Genomic DNA, 26,737 nt, shown 5'->3' on the forward strand with positions numbered 1-26,737 from the left:
GGGGGCATGCAGAATGAAACAAAGGCATGACATTATGAGAAAGCATAGAATGCCATTGAAGGCTGTAATCACACTTTCATATAGAGGATTAGGGACAGTACATGTCATACTACATATCAATTCAATTTTGTAGGATGAACAAGATTCAATGAGGACTCTATTATCCTTAGAGACTGGTCAATCAACAACATTGAATGGAACAAATTGAAAGTCATTAGACTTGCCATAACAAACTCCACAACCTACGAAAGCCTGCATGTCTCAAATTTGTTTCTGAGTTCTTGGAGATAAATCTTTGGACTATTTATGGAGGCATGAACCTGCAGATGATAATATGGAAAAAATAGTCTTTGTGGCTGCAAAATATTAAGCTACCTTCCAGCTTCTTCAACCGTGAGTAGAAGAAGAATTATAAGAGGCTCTCGAAGAATTGGGAGGTTAGAGATAAGTTTAAATCAATTGTAGGTATCTCTTTTGTTTACTTACTCTAGTTCACTTTAATACTCTTACCGACCTCCAAAACTAGTAGAGTATCAAACAATTTTAAGAACAACCTCTCACTCCATCATTATTGGGCTCAGCCTCACATGCACCACTATGTCTCCCTTCCAAGTCGGGCTTTCACTTTTTTGCTATCCTGACATTTCTCAACCATTTTTCACAGTGATAGGATGAAAATTGATTGTAAATCAGAGTAGATACAATTCAGACATGTCCTTCAGAATTACATAATTATGAACGTTGGCAATTAGTGATTAATCAAAAAGTCACATTTTTTGGCTTCATCAACACATTCCTCACAGCATCATATGAAGTTCCTTACACAATTGGAAAATGTGGGCTTAGCAAAAACTTTGGTAAATTAAAAATTGCTTAAGTTTATTTAAAAACAACTTTCTGTTATACATAAAATTTTTTTTGCTATCCAATATTTTACTTGATGTTGTTTCTAGAAGAGATTGTATATGTTTTTTGAATCACAATGTTTCAGATCTCACTCTATGATCTATCATCTAGATGTTAGAGAGCAAAAGGTTGCTATGCTTGATGGCATGTTTTGGCATGAGGGAGCAAGTACCAAAGTGTTGGGCCTATCATTCTTGCAGAGGGTGCTCCTGAGCTTCCCATTTCTACAAATGGTGTAACACTTGTTTAATTGCATGTTTAGTTTGGCATGCAGATGAGCATGTGTAATATTTTTCTTGTAGATCTATTTATTTTTCTTGCAGGGAGACATAGCATAATAAAAGGAAATATGGTTAAAAGTATTTGTTCAGAGCTCATTTTCAAATTGTTTGAAAGATCACTCAAGTCATTCTTTAAATGTATGGATTTGTGGTTTTTTCTGTCAATGCAAATCATGCTGTTGTTTGTAGGATTAATTCCTTTTGATTACTATCTATGGCATTTTTTCATCTTCTTCATAGGGGCAGGAAAAGCCATACAAAAAGTTTCAACTAGTCAGCGTAGCTTCTATTATTGCTCAACTAGTTAACAATATACCAAACAAATGCATCATTTATCCATCTGTATATTTTTACTATTTTTCTTAAGTTGACAATGCTTCCTTTTGAATCTATTTATGTTAAAGCAGGATGTATCAACATTGACTGTAGTAGAAAAACAAGTTACACAGATTGAAACTTGCATTGTTGCACTTACAGCTGACATTTGACACTTGGAGTTGATACACACATTTACATGAAATGCTGAAGTAAGATGCATATCAAATATACTGTCTTGAGTATTTCATGCCAAATTATGGGCTCTCTTGTTAAATGAGCATACATAGTTTAAATGGTATACTCTTACAAACTATTAGCTCTTTTGTTGCTCGCTTACCTAATTTCCCTACAACTACGAGCAGAAATTAACAATAAATATTTGACATATTATTAGTGTTGATCTTCTTAAGTTGGGCACTGATTTCAACCCATTCTGATTGATTTGTACAGATTCTTATAACCAGTTCCATATATTTAATTACATTTAGACACTATCTTTTAATGCTTTATTTCAGTGTGCTACATATTCTATTTCATATTTGTGATATATGATGAAAGTATTATAACATATGGAGGAACAGTCCATGAGTGGCGTGGCCAATTGAAATGGTTTTAGTTTCAATTTTACACCATTTGATTCAAATAATCAGTTTACCAATCCACCCCTAGGTTCATTCCATTTGCAGTAAAATCTTCATTACATAGAAAATGTTCACAAAATCTATGTCAATGCTCACACATCTTCTTGGACTTACGCATATCTATGTCAATCCTCACACATTTTCTTGGACTTACGCAGGAACTATGCTGCCCTACAGCTCTTGTTAAATATGTTATCAACTTGACTTTTCTATTAAAGGCTCTCATACTGAATTGAAAGTCAGGTAAAGAAAAAGATATTATACACTATTTTTTTGGTACCCTATGCAGCACAACAAACTTGTTCTTACTATAAGAAAATTTTCTTTTCTTTTGTTTCATTGCAGATCTTCTGCTTGCACGGAGGTCTCTCCCCATAATTGGACACACTTGATAACATTCGAGCTTTGGATCGCATACAGGAAGTGTGTCTATACACATAAGTATAAAATTCTTCTTTTCCCGCAACACATATAACAGCAATTTTAAGTGCTTGCAAGGTATATACTTATGAATAAATATTACATCCTGATTTAAATGTATGAAAATAATTTTCATTCCTTTTAAGCTTCATTCATCTTGAGGTGCAATTCACAAACTCAAGAATAGTGGCTTTTGTTCTTCAGAATACCTTTAGGGGAAGAGTATGTGAATGCCCCCTCGTGTTTGGAGTCCAGTTTAGAGGAGATGGCTATTTACGCTACTAAGGTTTGTTGAATCTAATTCTAAATAACATTTCTTGCTATTGTTGAATCTAATCTAATGTATATTTTAACTAGACTTGTAGCTTATATGTTTTGAAATTTTTGTTAGGCCTTGTAGTTTGTATAATTTGATTGCTGGAGAGCTTCTACAACTAATTAAGAAGGCCGTTGCACGAGTTATAGCCGAGCGCTTGGGTATGAAAATTGTTTTTTTAAAATTCTAATGTATATTTTAACTAGACTTTTAGCTTATATGTTTTGAAATTGCTTTTAGTGGCTTAATGTTGTAAGGTCTCTTGAAATAAGACCTTCAGGCAGTTGGTCAAAGTTTTACAAATAATCTTAGGAATAAAGTCAAAGAAAGTATTTTTAAAATATTAAAGTATTTAGCTAGGTCTAAGAAGATTTGTGTACTTTCGACAGTTTTGCTTAGTTTTTGAAAGTTCCAGTAGACCGAAGTTTTCATAGCCCGATTTTTGCTTCCTACAAAGAACGATCATGTCAGATAATATAAGTGAAGAACAAAACAGGGAGACAATCGCTAGATTGTGTTCTAACTTGAAAAGAAAAGGTGATGGAAAATGTTATTGTCCTTGCAATATTTGTAAGGACTTAAACCGTAGAAGACTGCTAATCAAAACAATTAAGAGACATTGTAGGGAGAATGGTCACATTGAAGGGGGGCATGACTATCATCCACTGGTAAGTCGTTCATTATATCATTTTAACAATTTATATACATATGAAATCACTTGATGATGAGTTGATGATCATGGTTTATTTATGTTAATTAATTTTATATAGGTTGATCTTCCCAGGGAAGTACATGATATGAACCACAACAATCCGAAGAATATGGTTTTTGAAGTGGAGGAACATGGAGGTGCAAATATCCAAGGTGAAGATAATGATCCCATGGAAGATGACGATCATGTGCCGGAATACACAATTGAAGAGGATGGTATAAATACATTGATCCATGACACATCTAGTCCAAGCGTATTTGATCATGATGATGATGATAGCCTCGATGTACCTCTACTTTAGAAGGCATACGAGCCCCTATACAAAGACTCCCAAACAACTCTTCTCTTTGTTGTATTGTTGTTGTTGAACTTGAAGGTTATGAATGGTTTATCCAACATAACAATGTCACGTATGTTAAGGTATGTCATATATGTCTTTATAGTTAACAAAGGGTGAATAATGTACCACTAATATTGTTTATATTAAAAACTTATATTTTTTGTTGTAGATTGATAGGCGAGTTTCTATTACCATCATCAAATATTCTACCTCGCTCATATCGAGAATTAACTGCTGTTATGAAAGATATTGGAATGGAGTATGAAGCAATACATGCTTGTCCCAATGATCATATTATATATTATAAAGAACATGAATTTGCAACACAATGCCCTGTATGTCATACGAGTAGATATCGAACAGATTGACTACCAAAAAAGGTGCCTCAAAAGGTTCTTCGTTGCATCCCCATTATTCTATGAATGCGACAATTATTCAGGTGTAGTAGCTTGGCTCAATTTATGGATTATCATGCACGCAATAGAAGTCGAGATGACATTATTCGAATCCCTACGGATGGTTTGACATTTATGCACATAGAGGAAAAGTGGCAACACTTCAAAGAAGAACCTCGTAATCTCAGGCTTTCATCGGCAGCGAACGGTATCAATCCATTTGGAGAGATGAGATCTGTTTACTCGGTGTGGCCTATTTTTGTTATCAACAATAACATTCCTCTGTGGATGTCAATAAAAAGGGAGCACATTATGTTGGCAATGATTGTTCCAGGTATCTTATCATTTGATAGTTATTAATTTACACGTACTTACAAATCTTGCAGTAAAACGGTCACAATAACTATGTAATGTTACTATTAATTCAAGTAGGTAAATATCAAGTAAAAGATATGAATGTATATATTGAGCCTCTTATTGACGAGTTGGTGGAGTAATGGAATGGTGTCACTATGTATGACATGTCTAGACCAATACGACAAAGACAATTTCAATTCCATGCAATACTTGCATGGACAATACATGATGCCCCAGGGCTAACACATTTTTGTGGTATGTTATAGTGAATTCAAGTTGCGCACAATAATTCTAATTATAAAAATCAACATATTTAATAATCCAATTACATCATTATCTTGTAGGTCTTCAAACAAAGGGAAAATTTGCATGTCCAGTTTGTGGTCCAAAGATGAAATCTTGTCATTAAAAAAGTTTAGGAAAGCAGGTGTTTGATGAGTTTAGACACTTCCTCCATAGGAATCATAAGTATCGAAGTACGGAAAAACATCTTTTCAATGGGAAAGAAGAGACTACATCAAAGCTACAAAGAATGACACCTCGCCTATGGAAGTTGGAATATAATAGAATTAATCGTCGAGGTAATGCCGTTCCACCTAATGGTTTATGTTTGTAATTTATATATTTCTATTGTGATTTTTGTTGACTAATTGTGTAATTGATGATCGTGAAGGTCGTCAAGGCAATATTGACAACCTTCCAAAGGGACTAAAAAGCTATCCCAGACAATTTAGTAGGTTGCCCTACTACGAGCACTTACAAATTGTGCATTTGTTTGATACTATGCATATTGGAAAGAATATAATAGAGACATTGTGGAAAATATTGGATGGAAGGCGTGACAAAGAAAAAATTGTCAAAATTTGTAATAACATACATGAATCCAATCATGCATTGAAAAATTTCATTCACTCAAATAGCAACAGAGATCAGATTAATATAAGTGCCCTTCCATGGTTATTAACGGAGCAGCAAAGTGATGCCATAAAAGAAGTCATATGAAAAATTTGATTTCCCACAGGATTTGCTGCGAACATAAACAATCTCATATAAAAAAAAAGTGAATTTGGGCCAGGGCTCAAAATGCATGATTGGCATACTTTCGTCAAGGTAAGTTATGTTCTTCTGTATTTACAATATATTCATAAACTACGTGAATTTTTCATTATGTTATGTTAGAAAACAATGAAATGATTGGTTTATAATTACTGCAGTACGTGCTTCCTCTATCTCTCCCAGAGCACTTCAACAATAACATCAAACAAGTGATATACGATCTTGGAAAATATATGAGGTAAGTAGTAATATCTGTTCAATTTGTTATATATATTTATTATATTCGTGATTTTTTTTTCTTGCTATGCAATCTATTGTATATTATTTTGTAAAGTCTCATATCTATATATTTTTTGTGACTTGAATCTCTTAATGTAGGTGGTTGTCATCTAAAGAAATCCATAAAGAAGATATAAACTATTGGAAGAGAAGAATTCCTCATTTACTGTGTGAAATGCAAAAGTGTCTACCTCCAACTTTTTTCAATGCACAGGAACACTACCTCATACACCTAGTTGAGGAGATTGAATTGTGTGGACCTGTACACACTAGGTCAATGTGGATGGTTGAGAGGCATTTGAAATCTTTGAAGGCTTTGGTTCGACAAAGAGCACATCCTAAGGGTTCTATGGTAGAGGGATATATGGTATACCAGACTATGGTGTACATTACTAAATATCTTCCTAAGTTTGCATCAAATATCCATGTAGATCGCATTTGGGATCTCGAGCCTTTTAAAAAATTAGAAGGGGAGTACTTGATGGGGAAAGGTACATTGAGGAAAGTGAGAGGTAATAAATTCTAAGATGTTATTGTAATAAATTATTTCTTAATCTTCAAAATAAATCGGTTGTAAGTTGTCTATTTTTTTTTTGTACAGGTGCTCGAGAGTGGGATGCACTACATTTGTATATTGCAAACAATCTTGATTGGATGACGGTATGGATTGAACGATGTCAACATTTTGGTCGCACATTAACATGGGAAGGTGTATCTTCATTGGTTAAAGAAGCTCATCCTAATGGAGATTCCAATGTTACGCAAAGGGAAATAGATTTAGCACGTGGTTCAAGAGATTTCCAGGTACGTACAAATTTATTAATCACCTGTATGTTTATCAACTCACGATACAATAATTTTGATATGTTTCACATATTATTGCAGGTTAAACACCACAAGGCTATGTTCTGTAATGGTCAAAATTTTTGCGTCAAAGTGTTGGATGACACGAAGAAAACTTGTGATTCAGGAATAACTGCAATCTTTCAAGTGACTAATATTTCATCTAGAAATGACTTACATCCTCAAGAGTCTGAAAATCGATACTATGGCATTTTGGATGAGATAATTGAGTGTGACTTTAGTTCCTTCAAATTAGTACTCTTCGTTGTCAAATGGTACAGGCTACGACTTAATCCAAATGATCCTGATAGAAATGTTATTGAACATGATAATGGATTTACAATGGTTAATACAAGGTCGTTTGAGCCAGTTGGGGATGAGCCTTATGTTCTTCCAAGCCAATGTGAGTAGGTATTTTACTCAGAGGTTCCACATAAACCGGGTTGGTCATTTGTTGTTAGACATGAACCAAGAGGAAGGCCAATAAAGTATAATGTGATGGAAGAAGAAGATACTGAAGAAGTAGAAGATGATGTAGATGGTGATCACGATCGACAATTATTGGATGATGTTCCTGACACAAATTTTCATGAAGAAGAAGAAGAAGATGATGACGATGATGCTGCTACTGATGATGATGATGAAGATGATGTTGATGTTGATGATGATGTTGATGATGACGACGACGATGACAACAACGACGACGACGATGGCGAGGAGGATGATGATGACGACGATGATGATGATGACGAGGATGACGACGACGACGATGATGACGACGATGATGATGAGGATGATGATGATGGAATTTAGAGGTATGCCATCAATCCTTAATCTATTTAATATTCATTTCTTGATAGAAATATATTTGTCTTATATATATGGTTACATAGTTTATTCATTATCTATTTAAAAGCTACAAGTTTCAACTACAAATAGAATACTACTAATCTAAATTAACTATTAATCTAAATTAATTAAATAAAACTATTTAAAATACATATTGATGCGTGAATGTATTGAGCCTTATTTTCTTTCAGGTCAAAAGCATTTGTAAGTGTTTAGTTTAGAAAAGGGAATTCATTAAATATCTATAAAAGGGAGTTGTACCTAGAATAAAATTCATAGGGAAAACATAATATAAGTGCTTACCCAATTTTTTGGTTAATAATTCAAGTATCTCTAACATTTCATTTTAGAATAGGAATAAAATTGTATCAGTATGTTGATTTACAAACTAAAACTAGAAAACTTATTTCAGTACATGTATTTGGATCTATGGGATTTACACGGTAAGTAAAAAGAAACCAGTAATCCATTTTAAAATTATTATAATGGGTTTTGGAAGAAATTACAGTTATCTTAATTAATATAAAATATCTAACTGAATTTCAAAATGTTATGCAAGTGGCTTTAGTCTAGGTGTTTCCTCCACCTCCACACACATCAAACAACTTCAAATAGCATGTCCCCAAGGTAACTAAGCCCTCAACTCATCAGCTGATACAAAAACCCAGTTTTAGCCCTTCACTAGGCCTACTTCCCTAGTAGGCTTATAATGTGAGCCTGATTTAAGTGTTTTATTGTGTACCTTATAATGTTTTTAATTTTTATGTGATGCTATTGATGGATGTGATTATGATTATGATGTGATTATGCTCACGATAATTGAATTACATTTGCAGGAAATTGAACCCCTTTCAGGAGCATCCCGCACAGTCTCATGGATCGACAGGTATAAGTCAATACTCCTTATAGATAGTCTATTTAATACACTTATCAATAGTAAGATTGATTTCTTCTAAGATCTCTCCCATTTGCCAGTACCAATGAATAGGTATTTGTCAGAAGTGTCTTCCTCGAGTGAGGGAAATATAGGAATAGAAGAGGAAAGCGAGACATGCAGTTTATCTAGAACAGGGAGATTAACTAGAGGTCAAAGGACTAGAAGGACATTCGATAAACGCATGAAATTTTTCCTTTCTCAAGGGGGGTCATGTTCTTATGATGATGAGACAAAAGGCGACATCGAGGTGCCCTTGAGGTACCAACATCTACAGAAACATTGGGTACCCAAGGAACTTCCTCCAATAAACACTGATTTTTGTGTTAACGAGAGGATATATCGCATAGCACCATCATCACTACATGGTTTGGGCCTATTTTCTATGGAAGGCATAAAGGTGTCTTACAACAAAGTTTCTGAATTGATGGAGTATGTTGGACCATGTTACGATTACAAAAGTTGGATGCATATTGTTAAATATAAAAAAAGTATGCGTAGGTATGCCCTCTCCGCAAATTATATACAACAGCAAGACAATAATCAAAGTAAAAGTGTGGCTGTATACATTGATGGAAGGCCAAAAGCAACAGGGAATATCGTGGGTTTTATAAATAGTACACGACCTGGTTCAACTATAAAGCAACCCAATTGCATATTTGAGGCGTGCGAGGGAAATCGTGTATTCATCTGTGCGATAAAATCAATACGTGCAGGGGAAGAGCTTCTTATTGATTACAATTTGAACCGCATAGATACAAACGAGGCTACTATCATGGGAGTGGTACATACTATTAAACCAACTTCTAATCAATGACTCCAACATACCATTTAGTCAATAAATTTTTGGCTAACATTTTTATACTTCATCTTTGACACAGGGGCACAATATGGAGCAACCGCCCGGAGGGGATGCTGACGATGCTCTCGGCTCATCTACACATGAGCAGGTAAAACTCATTTGTAATTGTGCAAACTAGATAGAAGCAAAATGTTATTTTTTTAATGTTGTTTTCTTTATTGTTTTGGAGTAATTTTGATAATACTAATACTATTGTTGTCACAGAGGGCTAGTGGTCGGAGGGAGGGAAAGGAACCTGCAGTCCCTCAACAGGCCCCCCTGAGGAGGACCCTTTCTATATCGATTTAGTAGAGACCGATGACCTCATCGGTTCGATTAAAATTAATTTAAAGAAAATTAGCAAAGAAATTCTACGTTTGGCAACCATAAAGCCTATGACTCAACAAATAAAAGATAGGGCATCTGAATTGTTGCACACCTCTAAGTCCTTAAAAGTAAGTATTAATGAAATTTTTAATTATAACAAGAGTTCAATAATGGTTTTTATGTTATGCTCTTTTATGGCATTAATTAAAATATGGATGCGTTATCTTTACAAAGTTTTTTGCTTGATTTCGAGCCTCGTTCCCATGATGAGGGTGCTGCAGGTGGTTCAGGTAGATCGCATGTTCCATTCCCCACTTCTGTTTTCCACTGAATATATATAGGAATGATCATAATCATTGACAATACATGCTCGAACAATCTTGTCCATGCTAGTCCACGCGTTCTATATTTATGCATGCTCTAACAATTTTATTCTTTAGCTTCACATCAATTGAATCCTACGATGACACCGCCTCCATCCAGGACAACCAAAAAACTCTTTCCGACTGCTGAGTCAGCAACACGCAGCTTACATGCATCGACTGTTGCACCATCTGCTGGTACACAAATCCCTCTTTTTCTCTCTTATGACAGCAACAAACAGTTTCTTTTTTACAACTTTATAACATCAATTATCATTTGTTCTTTTATACTTCGATCGTGACAAAGACTTATGAAACTTATGAAACTTTTTGCAATAGGACCTACAACATCATTTCCTGGATGTTCCTATGTTCCTAGTACGAGAACGGTGAAGGATGTCACATTGATCGTCAGTAACGATGAAGGCATTCCATTAAAAGTAGCCAAAGTTCCAGGTACTTTAAAGTTATTATTATTCTATAGTGATATAATAGTAATTTAGTTTTTGATCACTCTTCATTGACTAATGATCCCATGATTGTTTTGCAGGGAACGATCTTTTTTGGAGAAAACTTGGTGATGAGTGTTTGCGAATATTTGGGCCCACCATGCGTACCTAGTGGAACATCATATCCTAACTAAAACCCCAAACCACTATTTTGATTTCATATCATTGCTATAATAGTTTTCCTTTTCGTCCATTTCTTGAACTATATTAAAGGTAGCTTCACTTCATTTATGAGTCTAACATGTTTTTTTTTACTTAAAAGGTGGAATCACCAACGCAAACCGTTGAAGGATGATCTTATAGAGAGCATGACCCAACTCTTTGGACCTCGTGCATTCGAGAGAAACAAGCTCATTGAAAAAGCTGGTTTATGTTTGAAGTATATTAGGGACCAGTATAGAAAAAATTTACGGGATAACCCCAGGTACAAGCGTCCGCCCTATGTTCCTGAGGCTGAGTGGCAGGCTCTGATTTTGGATGGAAAGTATAAAGCTGACAAGAAAAATAATATTACACCAGTGGAGAGTACAACAAGGTATGTGATACTATTGAGAATCTAATTATGTACTAATTAACATCCATATTTATACTATCTAACATATTTCAAACTTTTCATAGATTGCCTGACACATCAAAGGCAACAAAGGCAAGACTAGAAAAGCACGGGACACACAAGCTTGGCTCTGGTGGTTTTTCAAAACTTCAAGCAAGAGTTGTAAGTATTAGTAAATGAAAAATTGTATCAATTTTTTTATATAATGTGAAGGGAAATTCTAGGACTCCCTTATTTAGCTCATCAATTATAAATAGGTCAATAGAATATAATAACAGTAGTGGATTTTCATATTCAATATAAACAATTCAACAATTGAAGTCAAGACTCTGCAATCTAGATTAGTGAAGAAAACTTGTGATTCACTAATATGACATTATTTAAAATCTCACCCTTGACTGAATTTTCCTCCAATAGTTGAGAATAAAGGCAGTGATTGAAAGAATGAGGGAATGCAGCAGCACTTGCAACCATTTTTATTTCCAAAGAGCTGAACTAACTCTTACCCAACTTAAGAATTTGGAGAAAATATGTTGGTACAAGCAAAGCATACAAACACGCAACATTTATATAGTAGATTGCTCCATCAAAACTGCTCGATTTTTCTCCTATTATTTTGTGATGGATATAGATGATTTGCTGTTGATATTTTAACTACCCTCCATTGGTTGATGAAACAATGCAAGTAAAATTCACCAGACCACGCAAAAATGCAAGGCTCAGAGTTCAAGAGATGCCTCATAGAAGATGATAAGAGAATTGGCTTCCAACAAGGCTATAGAGCCGTGGCTGAACGACTACGAGCTGAAATTAGTGTGGAAGGTTCTAATACTGATGCATCTCAGCCATAGGTAAATAAGCTAAATGAAATTTATTTCAAATTGAATACTTTACCAATTAGTCTATTTGATGTTAAGTTCCAATATAAAGTGAGTATATCTGTTTTAAGCAAGCAATGATAACAATGCGTAGGATGTTGGAATGTAGCCTGACAATCCTTCTACACAATCTGTGGATGTCGAAGGTTTGCATGATGTGCATCCTAGTGGTGGAGGTATACATTTGCTATTAAATTTTTTATATGTAATTGCAATTGGTGTTTGGATTAACGTAACATTTTTTATAGTAGCTGTAGAGGATCGAGGGGTCGATGTTCATGACCGTGTTGACGTTGAGTCCAGACAAAATGATGTGGTCAGATCAGGTAAAGAGACACAGTTATGTTATTTAAAATAATTAAATACTTGTAACAATTATAATAAATTATTTTTAGTTTAACTCTTTTATTTATTATTGCAGAGGACCCCCCTTTGCAACAGCATAGGAATTTGAGATCATCAAGAACAGAGAACAGAACAACTGATGAGGGGGGAATTGATGATGACACTGATGCTCCTCTTAGAGCTTACATAGAAAAAAGAAATAGAAAGAAAAAAAAAAATGATTGTCACTACATACCTTAATTGATAATGACTGTATTTTATGTCTCAATGAATTTAATTATGTGCTAATGAATGTTCATGAATTATGTGTTAATGTAGAATATTGATGAATGTTGCATGTTAACGAATCTAATGTGTTAATGAATGTTATCATGTGATATTGATTGAATGTTACATTTTATTAATGGTTGAAAGAATGAATGAATGTTAGATGTTAACGAGGAATGTAGAGTGATGTTAGGGGGAGGGGGGTGGGGCCAAATGAGCTTCCACCTTCACGTGGTTGGCCCTGTTTAGTAGAGAATATTAAACTATTCTCGAAACAAAGTGAAGCTCAATAAGATACTCAAATAACCACTCTACCCCAAAACACACGAATGTGTGTTAATTCTCCATATAGGTTGTGATACACTCATAAAATCCAACGCTTCATAAGAGATCACCACTCTTAGATCAATTCATAGTACAACATTTGAACTCCAATGGCTATGCAAGGACTTCATAAGTACAAGGGTTACACATATCAAGAAAGGTTAATGTCGTAGTATGTAGAATGAGAGACTAGCCATATTGATAGTTTGATAAGATGGTTTGGCTCTTCCTAATGGGTTTTACAAATACCACATAATCAAATCATCTTGGATTAGCCATATTATCCGTTATTGTTGTAGTATTCTATTTTATATCACATACACTCTCTTTCACGAAAATATTTATGCATGCCCTTAATCTCCAATCGATGCATCCCATCTCTTGGTAACATTCCCTTAAGCCAATTTGTCCAAAAATTTGGATATACTATCTGTACTCCCATATTATGTTGCGATTCTAGCATGTGTTGTGCTCCATTGGTCTTCTTTTTTATTTCACACACACTATGCACTCTTACTCATTCACACATATCCACACCTTATATTTTTCCAAGATAGAGCCTTTAAAATTTATATTTGAAATCTAAAATTATTTCCATCCCATTGATATTGATATGGGAAACCTAGAGTACTTGTATGATGGATGTGTATTTTCATTCCCAACTCCTTGTAAATGCAAAGATGTCAGCAGTTCAGTCAACAATATAATATTGCTTTATCAATCTTATGCAATCCCTTGCAAGCAGATTAGAAGCTCCCCAAAGGACAGTAATTGCTCCCCCTGCATATTCACTACTGCTATGTCAAGGTAACTTTAAGGATTTTATAAATGAGAATTTGTGTCAATGATTAGCAATTTTATCCATTGTGTTGGCACATCATAGCCACGGTCCTCTTAATTGAATGAGGTCTTATTTGAGGCATTTGTCCCACCACACAGCTCCTTTATTTGGTTCACCTAGCAGATGGGTCACCCAAAATAATTAACTTTTCAATCTCAGAGCCTTATTAGTATCACACTTCATTATACTTCTACCTTTGTGAGATATATAATTGTTGTTTTATTCATATAAGTCATTGGATATATAAAAGTCGATATGTCCTCCAGAAATTACGACTTGAGATGAGGAGCTAAGAACAAAATAAATCCAGAATATTTCATTATGTGCCATCCCAATATACAGTTTTGTGGCTGTTATTGTTTTAAGTATGAGGTCGATCATCTGGTACCAGCAATGCTTGAATATTGTCTTTGTCTTCACCAAAATAAAATTCTCCATCAACATAGACAAATTGCAATTATGATCTATAATCATAGAGTGCTCTAAGAGGCCCTATGCAGATCATTTCCACTGCATACTCCCACCGCATACTTTAGATCTTAATCTTTTCATTGCCTTTGCAGGTGACATGGTAAGTAGTTTTGGTAACAATACTTGCTTTGCATAGAAGAGAACTACTCACTAAAACTACTATGAAATCTTCCTTCATCCTCATAGTTGTATAACACGTTATGTATATCATGATTCACTACGTACACAATGTTCTTCATTCCTTTCTATTGATACATATCAAGTTCTAACCCAATAATCTTCCATCGTTGGTTCCTATTACAAAGTTGATGTCGCACAAGGTGAGTCAGAGATATAGTTATTCCAGTGGTTCAGAAGTTCTCCATCATTATTTCAGGCATGTGATTCTATTATTCCTGGGAAATGATCTGTTGTGATACTAGATCTCTGATTTGCTGTCTTGATCAAGATATTTTCCCAAAAAAAGGTTGATAAGGATTTTCCCAAATTTTTCCAGAATTTTGGCCCACATTTTGTCAATAATTTTTTTCCCCTTAGCATTAGCTAGTAAGGAGGAAAATCAAACTTGTTGACTTCTTGCCTCCAAATCTGACAAGAACTCCACAAGCTCTTCATCTAAAAACACAATGATTCTTTTCAAACACAAATACATCACTAGCAATTCATTTTGTTTGGCCCGTCACAATAAGCACACCATTTCTCCTTTCCATGTCACTGTTTGTGATTGCTATTACATCACCATTGCCTATATAAGCTGAGTAGAAATGGATCAATCGAGAGCACTTTATTATGAATTTAGCTTTCAAATTGCACAACACTGGTTCTTCTAAATCGTAAAAGATGGTAAACAAAACTTGTGAAGCCTAATGAGCATTTTGTGCCTCCTTGAGGTACTCAAATATATGAGCAAAATTACCACAAATTGTCAAAAAGCTATGCAGATCTTTCACACACAATTTTCATTTCAAAAATAGAAGTAACATCATTTTTGTAGCTTCCTGTGTCATTTGTAGGCAAATCATCTTAGTGAATACTGTAAAAAACAAACAAAAACAAGTTTTTATACCCCTATGCAGAAATTGCAACTACTTAGGGTATAGTCCCATGAAGAGAGGGGAGCCACTTAAATTGCTAAGAAGTTCAGGAGATTCATAAATCAGCTGGTCCCATGGCTTTTAAAGGGCAAATTGTACTAAAAAAAAATTGGTTGAATTTTTTTGGGACATTAGCAGTCTCATAATTCTATGGCACCAATTAATGCTAAAATAATTAATTGAGAGTCTTTGTAATGGCTGATGTATTTGATGCGGAACAAATGAACCAAATTAGGAGTTAAAACAAAGCTAGACTTTTTCATTAAGAACTACAACCCCCTCATGGATCGTACATCATAGCAGCCAGCCTTACTGGCTCATCTGACAAGTGTTTCTTTGTTGCTTGACATTTACCTTTTGTAGTTTTTGATTGATTTTGAGGGTTTGACTTAGAAGTTAAATACATTCTAGTTCTGAGCTAATGCAATGTATTTCTTTGCCCTTATGCATAATTTTGAAATACTGCATATCATAAATACATGTTTGATATTTTTTTGTGAAAACACACCCATCCTCCAAAAAAAATATCATCGTAACACCATCATAACTTTCACACATGACAATTTTTTTCCCATTATTTACAAACATTTCAATGTAGTAAACATATAATTATTGCACTATATCTTGCACACTTTTCTTGTAGAATATATAACTATTGTAGGTTACATAAAAAGACTTTATCAAGATAAATCTGGTTGAGATCCCGCGCAACCCTTCTAGAAAAATATTTGAAGTATAGTTCATTAAACCCATCTTTTTATTAGAGTTCACATTTGAAGAAGGGAGCATGATAGATTGGCCTGAAACAATCCTCGCACTAAGACCAAGCGTAGACCCTCGCACTCTTGGCCCCAACTAGCAAGCACATAGGACATCAAGCAAGAGGCAACCTACCTAGTGGAGTGTTGGTATCTACCCTCCCTATTTATGCCACATCTAAATTTATTTCACAACATCCAATCACCATACAATTGGAATCAGGGAGCTTGTGGTGGGGCTGCTGTGGCAGCGACAGCAGTTGGCGTCGCCGCCATAATGGCCCCGCCATATTGCTAACCATAGACATCGCAATTGCGACATACACACGTGCATTGCGACAAAATAAGCGTCGCGTGCATAGCGATGCTATCTCAATTGATGATTTTGCGTCACAATTGCGACACATTCACAAACATTGCGACGACCAGTGGCGTCGACAACACCGTCACAAGTTTCCATGGACGTCGCAAGTGCGACGCCCACAGATGAACTGTAAAGGCTCCCGCCTCAACAAACCCGTAGGAAGATGCTGACGCCACCTCGTCACAATGCATGGTGAAGACGTTGAAATTGCGATGGGAACCACATCCATTGCGATGGGAGTAATGATGGGATAAAATGTTGAGCTTGCGATGGATAGGCGTCGCAATTGCGACGTCCAAGAGTAGACGTCATAATTTGTGACTAAAAAACAATGACGTCTGCTGCCGTCGTAGTGGCGACACATTTGCGTCACAATTCCGACACTTGGCTGTTGCAAATCGATGCCAAATGTATTAGTGATTCCATGCCACAAGACTCATGATGTAGTGAATATTGTAGATTTATTTTTCAGAGAGGTGGTGAGACTATATGGTCTCCCAAAAAGTATTGTTTCTAACATAGATACTAAATTTGTGGGGTATTTCTGGAGAACTTTATGGAAGATGTTGAAGACAAAATTGAAGTTTAATTCTACCCATCATCCATAGACTGACAGACAAACAAAAGTAGTGAATAGAAGTCTGGGAAATTTTTTGAGGTATTTAGTAGGAGATAAACCCAAGGGATGGGATTTGATTCTACCACAAGCAAAATTTTCTTACAATAATTCTTTAAATAGGAGTACTGGTAGATCACCATTCCAAATTGGGTATGGGAGTAGTCCAAAGATAGCACCAAAGCTGAGGAAGATGGAGCAAGGAGAGAGGACAAGTGCTAACATAGAAGACTTTGTTGAACATGTCAAGAACCTACATGAGGAAGTGAGAGCGCATATTACCAAGATAAACCTATAGTATAAGGCTAGGGACAATCAAAAGAGGAGAAATAAGGAGTTCCAAGTTGGAGATTAGGTTATGGTATATTTGAGGAAGGGACAATTTCTAGTGGGTACCTACAACAAGCTGAAGATGAAGAAATTTGACCCCTACAAAATTTTGAAGAAACATAATTCAGGGAATGCATATGAGGTGGAGTTGTCAGATGGGATTCACATTTCTCCTAATTTCAATATTGCAGACTTAATAAAATATCATGATGATGGTGCAGATGGGGAGTTGATCCTGTAGCCATGTCTAATTCCTACTTTTGCAAAGGAAGAGATTGAAGAAATTTTGGATAGTCGTGTGGGTCAAAGTACCAAAAATAGTCAATATGAAGAATACTTGGTGAAGTGGAAAGGATGACCAATAGAAGACTCAACTTGGATATCCGTAATAGAGGTTGCCCATTTGGGTTTTCGTCTACCAGCTATAAAGTAACATAGTCACTTTTCAATCTACCCTGGGTGTCTGATGTAGGAGCATCTAGTGGTGTAAAAGCAATCCTATATCACCATAAAATATGCTTAATGTTAGTTTCTATTAATGTTTTTTTATTTTTGAATACCCATTTTGGTCAAATGAAGATTCCAACTCTCATAGCTTTACTATTGGTTTTTTTGGGTTAGAGTTTTTGAGTACCTTGGGATACATGCCAATGTGTAAAATAGGTTATTTTTTAATCAAGCCATAATTATGATGAGTTAGAGGATGTAGATTGGAGGGATGATTATAATTGTAATTTAAAGCACTCTAGAAAAAGAATTAGGTTAAAAGGCTTTGTGGTTTGAAAGTTATTACAGTTTTAAGTTGCCTAAAGACCTCCTAAGAGCACTTCAAAGCTAGATTTGAGGCACTAAACAGCCTCATAGAGGCCTAAAAAGGGAAACTATAGAGAACTTTGAGATCTTTCTAGAAACATAAACATTTCGTCAATCAGAGTCCTAGATCAAAAGTTATGCCTCCTGGAAGTTGGACTATTATTTCTGGATTCTTCTAATTTTAAACCGACTTCTAACGTGTTTTTTATAACCTTCTGTTTTGGTAGTGGATTCCAAATGACATATTCTAAAATGTATTCCTAACCATAAACCTAATTTGGGTTACTTAAGGATATTTCTGGCATTGCAAAGGTAGTTTTTGGTTCAGTTTGGGAGAGGGTACTGTGAGAAGGGTTTTCTCTAGAATTTGATAATATTATAATCCCATAGGGCATGTCATGTAGTCTATTTTTGTTTTACTCAATTTAATATCATATCATTTCTAATAATAATATTCCCCTTTCCTATTGTGTTCATTTTTTGTCTTGGATTGTGCCCTCATCAAGTGGTATCAGAGCAAGTTTTCTTGAGTGTGTAGATAGAGCACCAACTATGAGGTAGTTTGTACCAAGACTATATGGTTGTGGGTTTTAATACAAGAAGATGCCTCCATGAAGGGAGCATGGTGGAAGGGCTAGAGTTGTTACTCTTGAGGTTAGAGCCCTCCAAAGATAAGTCTAGGTATTACAAGAGGAGATTAGTAGAGAGATGAATATTGCCATAGGTGATGAAAGTGAGGAAGAAAATAAAGAAGAAGGAAATATTGGGTAGGAAGGGGAGGGATATGGAGAAGTCCTAAACCAAATAGAGGAGAGGCTTTTTAGGGCCATTTCCAAGCTTTCAAAAAGACCTAAAATTGATGTCAACGTGCTTTTGAGAAATCTAAACCCATATGAGTTGATTGATTGGATCAATGAACTGGAGGAATATTTTGAGTATGAGGATATCGGGGACCCTGATAGGGTTAAGCTTTGTGAAGGCCAAAATGAAAGGCCATGCCAAAATCTAGTGGCAAAGGATTCAAATGAAAAGAAATAGGAGAGGAAAGGAGAAAATCACAAGATGGGATTGCATGGTGGACAAACTAAAGAAGCAGTTCATTCCTATTGATTACGAACTTGATTTGTTCAAGAAGATGCAAGGGTTAAAGCAAGCAGGAACATCTATCTAGGAATACATAGAGGAATTTTACTGAGTCCTTATAAGGGTGGGGCATGCAAAATAAAACAAAGAGAAGGTTGTCTATTACCTTTGTAGGTTAAGACCTAGCATTTAGGATGAGTTTAGTTTGGTTAGAATGACTAGCATTGAAGAGCCATACTAGTTTGCCTTGCAAGTTGAGGAGAAGCTAAACAAAAAATTTGGTGGAAGGAAAAGAGGTCACATTCAAGGAGGAAGGGGCAGTGGTAGGTTATTTGGAAGCTAAAATGAGAACCAAAAGAAAAATGGAGATGTGGGTACTAGCCGAAATCAAAGGAACGAGGGTTTCAACCGCTCTTGTGATCAAAACTTTGGAGATCAGAGAGGAAGAGGTAGAGGATGTGGACAAGGTTTAGGAAGATGAGGCTTCTATGGTACCTATTTTCATTTTAATGAAGAAGGTCATCATGCCTTTGAATGCCCTCAGTGCTAAGGAAGGACAAATAGGATAGTTGATGGTCAAGCAAGGGTTGCTTATGTGGATGATGATGCACATTCATCACATTCATAGGATGTAGAAAGAGGAGAGGTTCTAGTTAATGAAAGGGTCTTACTGAGTGGTGAGACTGAACCTAGACAAAGGAGGAGTTTGTTTCATATCGGGTGCAAGTGCGAGGGTAAATGTTGTCATGTGATTATTGATGGTGGAAGCACTAACAACTTGGTGTCAAAGGAGATGGTCTCAAAGCTAAAGCTCAATAGGAAGAAACACCCCCCAACCCTATTAGATTGCTTAGGTGTAGGATGATCATAAGGTCATGGTTAGTGAGCAATGTTTGGTAAAGTTCAAGATTGGGAGTTACCATGATGAGGCTCTTTGTGACATTGTTCCAATGGATGTCTACCATTTATTATTTGGAAGGTCATTGAAGTTTGATAGGCATGCTATACATGATGGTCATGCAAATACATACTCTCTAACAATGAATGAAGTTTGCCACAAATTGAAGCCCTTGATAAAGGAGAGTGAAAAGGTATGCAATAGTGCTAGGGTATGTCTTGTTGATGGGAGAAAATATTTAGATGGCATGAAACATCAACATAAATATTATGCTTTAATTCCTAGAAAAGATAAAGAAGGTAGTAATGAAATTCCACTTAAATTTTCAGGTCTATTAAGTGAGTATGGAGATGTCATCTCTGATAATGTTCCAGAAGGGTTGCCACTAGTAAAGCAAATAAATCATTAAAAAGATTTAGTCCTTGGAGCTAGTTTTCCTAACAAGGCTACTCATAGGATGACTCCTAATGAGATTCAGGATCTAAATAGACAAGTTTAGGAGCTATTGAGGAAAGGTTTAATTCAAGAGAGCTTGAGTCCATGTGCAGTACCTACAGTGATAGCACCAAAGAAGGATGGAGAATGGAGAATGTGTATAGACTCTCAGGCTATAAATAGAATAACTATCAAGTATCAGTTTCCTTTGCCAAGAATGGATGATCTTATGGATTGTTTGAGTGGAGCTCATTACTTCACAATGATAGATCTCAAAAGTGGCTATCACCAAATACAGATACGAGAGGGAAATGAGTTGAAGAATACATTAAAGACCAAGGTAGGTCTATATGAGTGGTTAGTCATGCCCTTTGGATTGACCAATGCGCCAAACACCTTCATGCGGCTTATGAATGAGGTACTAAAGAAAATTTTGGAAAAATTTGTTATTGTCTATCAAGATAATATTTTGATTTTTAGTAAGTCTTTGGATGAACAATTATTGCACATTCATAGTGTCCTTAAAAGGTTCAAGGAAGAGAAATTGTTGATTAATTTGAAGAATTGTAGCTTTGTCAAAAAGGAGTTAGTTTATTTGGGATTTGTTGTATTAGTTGAGAGTCTCAAAATGGACCCACAAAAGGTGAAGATCATCTTGGAATGGCCTACTCCAAGGCTTGCCACTAAGGTAAGATCATTCCATGGTCTAGCTAGTTTTAACAAGAAGTTCATTATGAATTTTCGAAACGTTGATGCAAAAATTGTAACACAATCTACCCAAAAAACACAACTATGAATTAATAATATATCCATAATAGGTTGATTTGATATGTTAATAAGAAGAGAGCTATAGATAGATATATGGCCTTATAGTTTCTAAATTCAACGAGGGTGAGGAAAGGTAAAAGGTAAAAATAAACTAAAAATTAAGAATTTATTGTCTAGGTTTCTAATATGTCACTATAAGGAAGAGATTAAAATATGATGAAATAAAAAGAATTTACAACTTATTATCTTATCAATCTAGTGGTTGTATCAAGCATTAACATGTCTATCTTTTGATGCAACATCAACTCTAGATTGTAACGATTTTTGTAAGATAAGATAATAAGTTGTAAATTCTTTTTATTTCATCATATTTTAATCTCTTCCTTATAGTGACATATTAGAAACCTAGACAATAAATCTTAATTTTTAGTTTATTTTTACCTTTTACCTTTCCTCACCCTCATTGAATTTAGAAACTAAATCCATATATCTATCTATAGCTCTCTTCTCTTCTTATTACCATATCAAATCAACCTATTATGGATATATTATTAATTCTAGCTCTCTCATCCTGATGATGGATCACAGAGTGTGATCCAAAACGTTGATGCAACAATTGTAACACAATCTACCTAGAAAACATAGCTAAGAATTCTAATGGATTGTGGAAAACTACTATCTATATTATTAATGGTTTTTTTTTTCAATTCGTCTTGCATAATTTCCTTTAATTTTTTTATTATATATAATTCTATTCTTTGCCAGAGATTCTAGGTTAGACATCTATTTGCAAATCTATTAGGTAATCAAAATAATGACTTCTATAATATATATTTATAGGTCTCAGAATTAAGAACCTCAAGGGGGCTAATAAGTTTTACTTGTATGAGTTTTTAAGATCATGGGATGCTCTTCTCTTGCGTCTACAAGTGATTTGGAGAAGCACAAAAGATTAATTAAAACAATTAAATTCTGGGGTTTTCCATATTTTCTTATCTAATTTGGTGGTTCATTTTTCTCATATATTATGTTAGTGGAATCTTGAAAAAGTGAAAAAATGTCCACTTTATTTCACTCAATTGAGAGATAATTTGACACTGTGGTAAAGAAGAGCTTGAATTGCAAATCAAGTGAATTATTAATTTTTAAGGCATTTTGAATCCAAAAAACCTAAGACCTCCAATTTCCCCAATTTTTTATTTTATTTTAAATTTATATTTTTAGAGGAGAATGATATTTTTAGCTTGTCCCACTTGTGCATAGGTTTTTTTTTCTTTCTATTGAACATCATTGACTCCATTAGTGGATTCTTTATATCATCGCTTCAAAAAGGAAGTCCTCTTGATTAGTTGTTTTGGCTTTGAAACCTAACTTTGGAAGACCATAACTTGGTCACTTCAAAATTTGGCATACTTCGAAATGATGATGATGGTTTTCATTAGAGATATTTTTTCTGAAGTTATATTTTTTGAAATTTAACTAATAATAAATTTTTAAAAAAGCTCCTTTTGAGGTGGCTATTTCTTTTGATATTTTTTGAGACTTACATGGTAGAATAGTATTTTAGTTTCTATTTTATAATGATACAAATTTCAACATTTTGACCATTTTTGGGTCTTATAATCTTTTTTTGATGAATAGTCCTTTTCTATTAATAAATAACATACTAAGATTACAATTCACAAAAAATGGTCAGGGGATACAAGATCGCCCCACAAGAGTTTACACGGCCAAAGCCAGAATCATAAACTATTCATTAAAAAAAATTTATAAAGCAACCCTCAAGCGGGTAAAGCAATGCCTATTGAGGGAGGTGGCTCATAGCGATCATGGAATCCCCAATCAACTTTGGGATTGAGAGATGGACTGGGAATAGTCCAGCCATCAGTAGTAGCATCAACAACATTAGTGGTCTAGTCAGCATCCTTCATATCTGGCCATGGAGGTGAAATAGCCAATTCTAGGCAACAAGGCCATTTTCCAAAGACAACTCACCAAGTGCCAGGAGGAGGAGCCAAGGACCAGCCAATACCACCACCAGGTAAAGAAACTGAGTGATGCATCCATCCATCATTACCACCACTAAGAGACTAGTGGCAAGAAGCCTGGAAACATGGAGTATGTGAGTGGCAGCCTGAAGAGTTACACCTTTGATGGTGACCTCTAGGTGTCGAGGTATCAATTGAGACATCTAAAGGAACGCTAGCAAGAGTACAATGGACATTGCCCCAGTTATTAAGAAACTATTGTAGGTGGGCCACCTTATTTTTTGTACTTGAATATGCATCATAACATTATTACAAATACACACCTTAGTGTACATAGTAATATTAATATTATGAAAATTGTGTGTGAAAAGAACAACATTTCTATCTTTCCACAAAGTGAAAAAAATATCTATCCTAAAGGTATGCCAAATATGGGTAAAATTTTGAGGGATCCTAGGGGAATCACCCAAAATAACCATGTGCCAAGAAAAGGGTTCAGGCCAAAATGGCTTAAAGAAATCATGAATCCAGTGCCAATAATTTTGAGCATGTCTACAAAACCAAAAAATATGTAGGAATGACTATGGTTGTCCACATAATGGATATCTAAGATCTGAAACCCCAATATGCTTGAACCGATGCCCAAGGGGAAGGCCTTGAAAAGCTAGGCACAAAGCAAAATGGGCAATCTTGGGTTCTATAATAGCACTCCAAATAGTGTCAAAGCACCTTCTCCATTGAGAAAGTCTAAAGAAAGGATTGCAAATTCCATCTCTGATTGAGCATATCCACCATTGACAAATGGGAGAAAGCCATCTATAACCCATACTTGGTTTGTAATTGGTGAAAGGAGTGGCAAGATACCACTTCCAATCAGTCCAACAAGGTCTAACAGACTAAATACTCACTTTATGAATTAAGTGCACTGGAATTGTAGAAAGTAATATGTCAAAAGTTTTCCAATTTGACTGGGAAAGATGGTACTAGACTTTTATATCTTCTCAAGATCTAAAACTCACGGAAACCCTAGAGAAAAGATCTTTAGGAGTCTTGATGCCTCGTTTGAAAAAAATGTAGAGCACTAGCACTTTGAGTCTTGGTAAGGGCAATACCTTGGATGGAAAATAGGGGAGACCACCAAATGTTCTACTGATTCAAAGAGAGCCCATCATGGAACTCATTACCTTACTAGCAAAGCCAAGGCTTGATAGCTCCCCAAACTTTCCATATGCTCTTGATAACAAAAGAGCCCTGTATGAGCACAAGCTCTCACATGATGTGAAGGGTGTGAAAGCCAATCCCCTTCCATGTAGGCTTGTTGATGGGAAATTCGAAAGAAATGCAATGTCGCACCAAAATCTTCCAGGATTCATCTCCAGTGATGGCACATATATTCCATTTGGCACATAGATCAAGGCCTTGCTTCTATGTGGAAAGTAATCCAAGGCCTCCAAACTCTTTTGGGAGACAAAAAAAATCCCAAGAAACTCTGTGAAAGCCATGATGATTGAAACTAGAGGCCCAAAGAAAATCATGGAGCAATCGCTCTAATTTTTTATGGGAGGCTTTAGAAGGCATCCAATAAGAAGAATAATAGACATGCATTGCTTCAAGAACATTCGAGAAAATTTGGAATTTTCTCACAAGAGAAAGCAGTTTCGTAAGCCAAAAATTTAGTTTCTTAGTAATCTTGGCAAGCACTATATTCCACAGATCCACGGGCGATGCTTGAAAAGAAAAAGGAATTCCTAGAAAACGGAAGATCTCCTTGTGAGCAACCCATTTCCATTCAAACTGGCTAAGCCAAGGTGGCGCTGGCAAAAAAGACTCGCAATAACAGAGCATTTTATGCCATTGAGTAGTGCTAGAGGCTTGACAAAAAGTGTCAAGGCAATTTAAGGCATTTTTGATGTTTTCTTCATCCTCCAAAAGAGTGAGAAAGGACTCATTAGAAAAATGACCATTGACCAACTGGGAAGAGGATTCTAGCAAAGAAATGCCACAAACCAAATCTGAAGACACAGAGTGGGCTAGGAAATAGCCAAACCCTTCAACAACAAGAATATAAAGCGCTAGAGCTAGAGGGTAACCTTGCTTGATGGAATGGAAAAGCTTAAAGGCATCAAATTGGGAGTTATTGATGCTAATGTAAGCATTAGCATCTTGAAAGAGAATTTCCACGGACTAAAAAAAATTGGGACCAAAACCAATAGCCCGAAGCATAGCCAATAAAATTACATTCAATTCGGTCATAGGCTTTAGCAAAATCTATTTTCAAAAAAATAGCCGGCCACTTGGACTTGCGAGCCCACTTGATTCTTTTCCAGACATCAATAATGTTGTCAAGAATATCTCTGGAATTGATTAAGCCAATTTGTTCAGGCCACACAATTAAAGGTAGGAGGTGTCAAATTTTGAGAGAAATTGCCTTGGCAATAATCTTATGAGACACATTCAGAAGGGTAATGGGCCACCAATTGCAAATATCCTCAGGATCTCCAACTTTAGGTATGAATTTAATGTTTCCTTTGTTGATAATAGATCCTAAACTTTTAGAGTGATAGGCTTCAAGATAAAATTTTTGCAAATCATGACTAATATGCTCCCAGAGGTGTTTGTAAAATTCATAAGGAAACACATCACACTTGGGGGATTTATCATCTGCCATGGAGAAAACTACCTCTTTAAGGTCTCGGAGGGTAAGAAGTTGCTCACAAAAAGCACATTGCTCAACTACTAGGAGGTTTGAAGTAACATAAATACACTTTCTGAGAGCTTCCTCCTGAGCAATCAAATTTCCCTATGAAGCATAAACATTTTCATAGTGATGAACAGATGCTTGCAAAATGTTAGGGAGAATGGAGAGAATAGAACTGCCTTGTTTGATTTTTTTAAATCCCAAAATTGGTATGGGGGGCTTGAAGAGCCTGGAAGAACTCCTTCAAAGCTTTATCGCCAACCTCCAATCAATGGAGGTGAGCTTTGATTTGGGCTCCTCAAGCGGCATAATTATCTGCAACTTGTTTATCATGGAAAAGTTTGGCAAGATGTATTTGCAAATCAACATCAAAAGGATTAAGGGTGAGAGCCTCATAAGCTTTTTTGAGTGTAGAAGTAGTGGATTCATAAGACCACCTTCTGAAAACTACCTTATAAACTTGATTAATGATCTTGCATTGTAATCAGAGTACAATAAAATGCCAAATTTAGCAATTAAGGGTGTAA

The 26,737-nt window shown here is 35.5% G+C and overlaps 1 protein-coding gene and 1 long non-coding RNA gene across 2 annotated transcripts; both read left to right on the forward strand.

Moving 5' to 3' along the window:
• Positions 1-10,936: 10,936 nt before the first annotated feature.
• LOC149570595 (uncharacterized) lies at positions 10,937-11,419 on the forward strand. Its single transcript, XM_089817221.1, has 2 exons — positions 10,937-11,221; positions 11,305-11,419. The coding sequence occupies exons 1-2, from the start codon at positions 10,995-10,997 to the stop codon at positions 11,417-11,419; spliced, it is 342 nt and encodes a 113-aa protein (XP_089673347.1). The 5' UTR covers positions 10,937-10,994.
• A 790-nt stretch (positions 11,420-12,209) lies between these two features.
• Positions 12,210-12,764, forward strand: LOC149570596 (uncharacterized). Its single transcript, XR_016361810.1, has 3 exons — positions 12,210-12,293; positions 12,369-12,443; positions 12,539-12,764. It is a non-coding gene; the product is annotated as an uncharacterized LOC149570596 (long non-coding RNA).
• The last annotated feature ends 13,973 nt before the right edge of the window (positions 12,765-26,737 follow it).

This window comes from Cupressus sempervirens, chromosome 3 (assembly GCF_028749045.1).
Source record: "Cupressus sempervirens isolate cs-2001-9-10 chromosome 3, ASM2874904v1, whole genome shotgun sequence".
Lineage (NCBI taxonomy): Eukaryota > Viridiplantae > Streptophyta > Pinopsida > Cupressales > Cupressaceae > Cupressus > Cupressus sempervirens.

Coding starts and splice junctions, on each gene's coding strand:
- LOC149570595 (XM_089817221.1), top strand. CDS start 10,995: ATGACCCAACTCTTTGGACCTCGTGCATTCGAGAGAAACAAGCTCATT. Junction 11,222..11,304: donor CCAGTGGAGAGTACAACAAG/GTATGTGATACT, acceptor AACTTTTCATAG/ATTGCCTGACACATCAAAGG.